The sequence below is a fragment of the Cucurbita moschata genome, unplaced genomic scaffold (assembly GCF_002738365.1).
Source record: "Cucurbita moschata cultivar Rifu unplaced genomic scaffold, Cmos_1.0 Cmo_Scf00054, whole genome shotgun sequence".
In the NCBI taxonomy this organism is placed as follows: Eukaryota; Viridiplantae; Streptophyta; class Magnoliopsida; order Cucurbitales; family Cucurbitaceae; genus Cucurbita; species Cucurbita moschata.
Window position 1 is genome coordinate 54,508 of NW_019268570.1, and position 7,638 is coordinate 62,145.

At 36.4% G+C, this 7,638-nt stretch overlaps 1 protein-coding gene across 6 annotated transcripts in view; it reads left to right on the forward strand.

Annotated features, from left to right (window-relative positions):
- Nucleotides 1–1,873: 1,873 nt before the first annotated feature.
- The window catches only part of LOC111436439 (cysteine protease ATG4-like), a 7,505-nt gene continuing 1,740 nt past the window's right edge, over nucleotides 1,874–7,638 (forward strand). For 2 of the 6 annotated variants that reach the window (XM_023074215.1, XM_023074220.1), the window contains exons 1-8: nucleotides 1,879–2,202; nucleotides 2,344–2,546; nucleotides 3,331–3,800; nucleotides 3,905–3,990; nucleotides 4,141–4,191; nucleotides 4,293–4,672; nucleotides 6,653–6,791; nucleotides 7,485–7,540. In XM_023074215.1, the coding sequence (XP_022929983.1) occupies nucleotides 3,347–3,800; nucleotides 3,905–3,990; nucleotides 4,141–4,191; nucleotides 4,293–4,672; nucleotides 6,653–6,791; nucleotides 7,485–7,540 (1,166 nt within the window). In that variant the 5' untranslated portion in view covers nucleotides 1,879–2,202; nucleotides 2,344–2,546; nucleotides 3,331–3,346. Of the gene's footprint in view, nucleotides 2,203–2,343; nucleotides 2,547–3,330; nucleotides 3,801–3,904; nucleotides 3,991–4,140; nucleotides 4,192–4,292; nucleotides 4,673–6,652; nucleotides 6,792–6,919; nucleotides 6,985–7,484; nucleotides 7,541–7,638 lie in introns of all 6 variants that reach the window. The other 4 variants (XR_002709243.1, XM_023074218.1, XM_023074216.1 and 1 more) reach the window with 4 other exon arrangements.

Genomic DNA, 7,638 nt, shown 5'->3' on the forward strand with positions numbered 1-7,638 from the left:
TATCTCCGTTGAGTTTGTACGAATGTTTAGATTATGTTTTTTTTTTGTGCTTTGGATGAATAATAGGAATAACTCTCTAACAAAGCATGCAATAACGAACCAAGATAAGATTAGGACGCTAGAGTTAGAGAGATTTTCACGTTGATCTAGGTTAGTACATTTTCAGTAGACTAAACACCTTAAGATCGTGAGCGACAATTAGAAGTCTAGACCTAATTGTGCCTAGAGAATTTGTTTAGCCTTGAAGAGCTAATCCAAACCGACTTGAAAATAAGAGATGGGACCTAAATGACCTAAATGCCCTCAAAACCTAATGAACCTCCACGACACCCAAGAAAATTTAAGAGATCTTATGAGATCATTAGCCACGTGAAAGGATCAATTTCAGGAGTCATTAGATAATGAGAGGAGCTACTATTGTATGTAGAATAAACAAGCCTCGAGACCAACAAGGATTACATAAGTAGTTAAATGAGGAGCTATTGTGTGTAGAATAAACAAGCCTTAAGAGGGGATTAGAAACTACATAAATAGTTTAACTCATGAGAAGTACCACTAATGTATTTGGTCACAATTAGGAGATTCTTGAATTATGCTCGAACTTCTTAGAGCCTAAAGAAAATTCTGTGGTAACTTGCCAAGTCAAGGATGCGATGAAAGTCTAAAAGCAGGCTGCTTACTGAGTATTTTTATATTCACACATTTTCCTTTTTTTTTTTCGAGTGTTTGCCAGCTATCGATCGAAGTGGGGGATATCTCGTGAGTTGCACTGTCACATAGGGTTGTTGACCCTGGGCATCAGTCGTATTGTCATATATTATGACTTGTATTCATTTTATATCCCTTTCCCTTTCTTCATTTGTAAATAAATTGAACAATACCTAGTTTGTATTATTTTCGTTTTGGATTTAACTGTGATGTCGTATAACTTTAATTCACATAAATTTTTACTGTATTTTTGCTTTCATTTATTTATTGTTGTCTTGTTGTTTTAGTCCTAGTTTGAGATTCGAAGTCTTGAAAATTGGATTGTGACATATTGGTATCAGAAAAGTCAAGTTTTAGTTTCATAGACTTTATTTCTAGGTAGAGAAACCTCTATGACTCAACTCGTCAACATGCCTCACCACAAATAGGTAAGTTTTACGAACTTGAATTGTAAATAAGTTTTATTAGATTTTACCTTAAGAGCCTTAAGTTTATGATGGTTACTAATATGCTTTCTAGATATAATAACGTAACATACATGTTGTAACCTAAGCTTTCCGTCCTTTGATAGATTTGGCTTCAAAAAGGAAGTTATTGGCCAAAAATCATGCGAGACGAAGAGGAGGCTGTGGTTGGAACTACAACGAATAACCCTAAGGTTGATTCGAACCAACCTTAGAAGGTAGAGACCCAAGCACCAGCGCCTACCTTAAAGGTACCACCAGTGTAACCTACAATGACTTCCACTCTAGATTTCCTATAGGCTATCACTAGAACTATACCAGAGAGTCAGATTTAGCTGGTTCATTCGGGTAATAACCACAAGTCAGGCGGTACAAGTCTCCAAGGATTCTGGAGGGATGACAACCGAGTTCTTTTACCTCAAAAAATTTCTAAGGCATAGTCTAGTAGAGTAGAATCCCCAAACTACAAGCATAAGCATGAAGGAATGTGCTTAGAGCATATTTTAGATGTGGCAAGCCATGCCACAAATTATATCATATTAATTAAAAACTAAATTTGAAGCTAACCATAATTAATTGGTGTAAGGCGATATACCATGAAACTAAAAAGTTGTTCATTAGAGTTTAAATTTTCAACCATACGCTATATATATATATATATCATTAAATAAAAGAAATTGTATTCAGTTTTGTTGGATCATCAGATAGCCCGCTGAGCAGCCCAAGTGCTAGAGCCCAAACTCAGCTCAGCGACAACTCATTCCAACTCGAAGCTCACCTGAAAGGAAAGAAAGAGCTCCAAGAACCAATCCTTGTTCCCTCTTTGACGTCGATCGAACCCAGTTTTTATCTTCTTGGAACCTCATCGCCTACGCAACTACAATCAATTCTTGATCGCTCGCGGTTGAAGCCTCACAAGTTTGTGAAATTGGGAGCCCATTATTTGAAATAGAATTCCAACTTTGATTGCTTCTTCCTCGGAGTCTCTCTCGCCGAATAGAGGATGCTGGATTTTAACGCCTTTGAGTAGGTTTGTTTTTTTTATGTATCTGATTGTTCTTGTTTCTGTGGCGAATTGGTCTTCCGTTCTTTGTTCTCTCGATTTCTCTCATATTTTGGCTACTTGGGGTTTTCTTCATCTCTCTGATCACCGCCTCTTATTTTCTGCAAGTTCGAATGGGTTTGTTCGCTTTCAGTGGTCCGTTCATGACTTCGCAGTTTTAATCTTGGAGTCAGCCCATCTTACCCTCGTAGCTCTACCAAATTCTCGCCATCTACTGTCTTGGCCAAGCCTTTGACAGGGATATCATGTTATCACTTGTCATAATTAACTTTGTCATGAGCACGCGACTTTGAAAACCAGAAATCATTGTGGTAAACTTGGAAAACGCTTTAACCAATCATGGTCTTGCTTAACGCATTCCATTCTGATTCTTCTTTTTGGTTTTGTCTATTTATATTTATTGATTGCAGCTATTTTTATAAGATAACTCTTAATCGGCCTTCATCAAAATGGAAGTTGAGAGTTCAATAATACTTTGTTTATGTTGATCGTCAAATATCTGTCAATGAGGGTTTGTTTTTGGTGAATCATTATGCTGTTTTTTTTTTCTTAGTTATTCGCCAGGTTTGATGCCTCAATTTGGACGAATATGTTTAAGATAATTTGTGATTATCCTGTCGGTGTTATTCTTTTGTTGGAGCTATTTTTGTCTTGTTAGGTCTTTAAAAAGTTCCAAAGCTACAAAGCCAAAATGGCTTGACACTCATGATTGATCGTTCATTTGAAGGGGAATGAAATGAAATACAAAGTACTTTCATTTTTGTTTTCTTAGTCACTTGTTAGTACACACTTTATGAATGAATTTTGTAGTTTTTTCTCTTGCAACTTTTACCGGGTATGTAGATATAGGCATTAAATATATCATCCCTCGTCCTGCGTTTTCTTTTACGTGTTCTTTTGTAGTGTATTTTCATTCCATGTGCTTTTTCGAGGATCCTTATTTTCTTCTTTATTAGAAACTCGCCTTTTTTTGCCTATAAAAGGCTCGCCCTTTTATTTCTTCTTATCTCTATATTAACTTTGACTGGTGAGTTTTTTTTTAAACTAACTTCATTCCTATTGGATGTATTCCCTTTGTCTCTCTTTGTTTACTAGGTAATGAAGGATTTTCATGGGAAGGGGGAAAGATCTAAATTCAACATGCTCTTCTGAAAGTGTAACTGATATTGTAGATAGAAGTCAGCAATCTATTTGTCCCACGTTAGGGTCTAGAAATCATATATCCTCCAAAGCCTCCTTATGGTCAGGCTTCTTTACATCTACTTTTTCAGTCTTTGAACATAACAAGGAGTCCTCTGTCAGTGAAAAGAAGGCAGTTCATTCTCGACACAATGTCTGGACAACTGTAAGAAGAGTTATGACCAGTGGCTCAATGAGGAGAATACAAGAGCGCATACTGGGTTCTCGCAGGAGTGGTGTTTATAGCTCTGGTGGTGATATATGGCTCCTCGGTGTGTGCCATAAAATTTCCCAAGATCAGGCTTCTGATGATGCAGTTACTAGTGACAGTGTAGCAGGATTTGAGCTAGACTTTTCATCTAGAATTCTGATGACCTATCGTAAAGGTTTCAAGAAATATGCCTTCTTTTAGTTATACTTATGTCATAAGCTTGCATAATTTTTCCTGGACAACTTGCGGTTAACTTATATTTTGCCTCTCCATTTATAGGTTTTAATGGTATTCAAGACTCAAAATACACCAGTGATGTAAATTGGGGTTGCATGCTTAGAAGCAGCCAAATGCTTGTTGCTCAGGTGTTCATACTTCATTTATTTTTGTATCTCAGTTCTGGTGTCTTATTTTTATTTATTTACTTGTAGTGACCTTGTTTATTTTGGTTTTGAGGTTTTCCATAAAGGTATTCTGTTGTTGTCTTCTTCTATTAATCTCCATATTATCTACAGGCATTACTTTTTCATAGATTAGGAAGATCTTGGAGAAAGACTTCACAGAAGGTATTGGCTGTATGGTGTGATGAGACTGGAAGATTTATTTGACATACTGGTTTATTTCAGAAACAAATCTAGCAATAAACCTAATTGGCTTTAATTTGCAGCCACTGGACAAAGAATATGTTGAAATTTTGCATCTTTTTGGTGACTCGGAAACGTCAGCATTTTCGATCCATAATCTTCTTCAGGCAGGAAGGCCCTATGACCTTGCTGCTGGGTCATGGGTGGGACCATATGCCATATGTAGGTCATGGGAGACTCTAGTCCGCTTAAAGAGGGAGACTCCTACTCCCCAAGACCAGCAACTTCCAATGGCCATTTACATTGTTTCTGGAGACGAAGATGGAGAGAGAGGTGGTGCTCCGGTTTTATGCATTGACGTTGCGTCAAGACATTGTTTTCAGTTTTCTAAAGGCCAACTTGATTGGACTCCCATTCTGTTATTAGTTCCTTTGGTTCTTGGACTTGAAAAAATCAATCCAAGGTATGTTATAGTTGTTTACAGGCCTTGTTTTTCTTTTGTTTTTTTTATTAATACTTTGGGCTTCATTACTGATTTTAATAACAATGAAATAGAATTCTTGTTCTAGGTGTTGTGCTTTTAGAGGCTATAGTTTTTCCCTAGTTATTAGTTTTGCATCTCCATGCTGGCAGTTTTGTTGAAAATTGAATGTTTTGGTAATAAGTTGTAAAATTTGAACCTATAGGTTTGGAAATTGTGGCTGTACTGAGTTCTTTTAAGTCTAGCATTGCTTCATGATGGGAGGATTTGCAAGGAAGGGTGGGGAAGATTTTATGTCTATTATTAAATTGGATTTTGTGATAAGAAAGTTGGAAAAATGAAATGTGAAGATGTTTGTTGCTTATGGACGAGGCTAAAACCCAAGATTTAGTGGGAAATGTAATTGTGATACCACGTTTATAGGAAATGTGGCTTTAACCAGACGAAAATCAACCGGTAAGCTTGTTAAATTGCTGAAGATGAGACATTCATTGCAACATATCAATTTTGGTCAAGTTTTTTGGCTTGCCTTCGTTTTAAGATTGGATCTGAACAAAATTATGGCTACTGCCATTAATCTTTTGGGTAGGAAATTAAAGAAGGGACAATTTCATACCCTGCTCTAAGCACATTGCCCCCAACTATCTAGGTTCGTTCCCCCCCTTGGTAAAAACTGGAAATGGTGAAATACTTGACCTTTTGGGAGACCCTCGTGTTCAAAATGCAGCTGGAAATCCAAAAAATGGGGGAACATTCTAATCGCTAAGAGAGGTCAATTCACCTTGGTGTTGTCAGTTTTTAATTGCCTTCCACTATTACTTGTATGTGTTTAAAGCACCTATCACTTGTAACAAAGGATCGGATGAAATTCAGGCTGTTTGGTATGATGGAATCATATAGGAAAAGGGATGGCAATGGGTAAAGAATTTGCATTCCCTTAATTGGAAAAAGGTTTATAAAGGGGGACATGAGGCCCATACCCAAGGATTTTTTATGCATATAGAGAAGGGTGTTTTGCATCCTTCCAATCACATGTGAGTTCCCCATTTCCTCTTATGTCTTTTTTATTCTTTTCTCTTCCTTTTTATTTGTTGCTTTCTTTTAAACATATGCTGATTCTGATGGGAAATTTGGTCAAGCAAATTTATTGTGCCATTGAAAGGGTCAAATTAGGGTTGAGAACTTCTGCAGGATCGATTGTTTCTCCTGATGTTGAGGTGAATAGGGATTCATTATGAGCTTGATACAATTGCTTTGATCTGTGATGGGCTTAGTTGTCAATCTCTTCTATCTGTTGGTTGAGATTGTCACTCTTGCCTACCAATATTATTGGAGCCTAATCTCTCTTATTCTTGTGAAAAGACGTGTAGTTTGAGGACGACTGTCTGAAGCAATTTGAAAACCATTTTAGCACTGGATTAAGAAGCAGAATGAGAGATTTCCATTGGACATAACCCTTAGCGGTTTGACTCTCCTATTTCCATTATTCTCAAACAATTTTGTTTCAAAATATAAACGGGAATGCAATTTAGTGGATGATGTTATTTTCTAACTCTGCATCATAGCATCTCTCCCTGCATTAGGCAACTGCTCATGCCTTTAAATCCATGTTCATATCAACAAAAATTCTATTTATGTCCAATTTATAAGCCATGATAACAAAAACGTTGATGGTTATTCACTTCATGGTCCCTTGCCCTAGCAGCCATGACCTGTTTGGTCAGATTGCCAATTTCCGAACACCGTTTACCAAGTCTTAATAAAGGTCTTGAAATCTTTATTCATGTTATAAACTTTTATTGATTGTCATAATGATGTATTTTGTGTGTTTGCTCGCTTGTTTGCTATAATATAGCAGGCTCGCTTGACTAATATGGAGACCTACATGTTATATTTATAGTTTGACTATTAGAAATTGGAGCTTAGAAATTTAAGCTCAACATATTTATGCAACTTCTGAAGGTACATCCCATCATTACGAGCAACATTTACCTTTCCCCAAAGTCTCGGGATCTTGGGGGGGAAAGCTGGTGCTTCAACATACATCGTGGGTGTTCAAGATGAAAATGCCTTTTACCTTGATCCACATGAGGTTCAGCAGGTACATTAATTTCTTTTGGTCTTTGAAGAATGTCTAAATTATCCTTGCTTTCTTATGTGTCTGATATGTGATATCAGTGTGGTGACACTAATAGACAAATAATAAACTTGCAATATTCTGGTTTTTAGTGCTCAAGCTGGATGCTTTGTGAATCCGGAACAAGTCTACATACGTGTTAGAAACTTGAATTAAGGTCTGAAATGTTTTATAGTACCACTTAGAACTTGCAGGCGTTATGATCAATTGTAGTCATGTGGATTCAGCAAAGTAATGTTACAATGTAGTACTTTTCTTAACTCTATTATCTGAACAAATGTCTCCCCCTCTCTAGGATAGATGTACTTTTTTGTAAATAAATCTTAGTTGGATAAAATGTTCGATCTCTCAATTATATATTTATTTGGTTTAGGATATACTCTATAGCCTTGGTCACGAACTATGGAATCATGGAAAAATATGTTTTCGTTATGATTATGACTTTGAATTTTGTTTCTTTATTTGAGAATTGCAGTATGCATAAGAAAATTTTCACATATTAACTTTTGTTTAATCCCCACCCATTGTGTTGTGGTCTTCATTCTTCAAACAAGAGCACGTCTTTGTTCCTTATGCTTAATCTTTGTTGCACAATTTGCTTGTTCATATCAATTTGCTGTCGTAGGTAATGACTGTCTAGCAATGCTTACATTGTAGGTAGTTAATATTGACAAGGATGACCTAGAGGCTGATACTTCCTCTTATCACTGCAAGTGAGTGTTTCCATCTCATAAATTTCTCATGGCTTACTGTTTTTTTTTCTCTCTTGCCTTTCATTCCTTCTTTTTTGCTTTTTTTTTTTTTTTTTTTT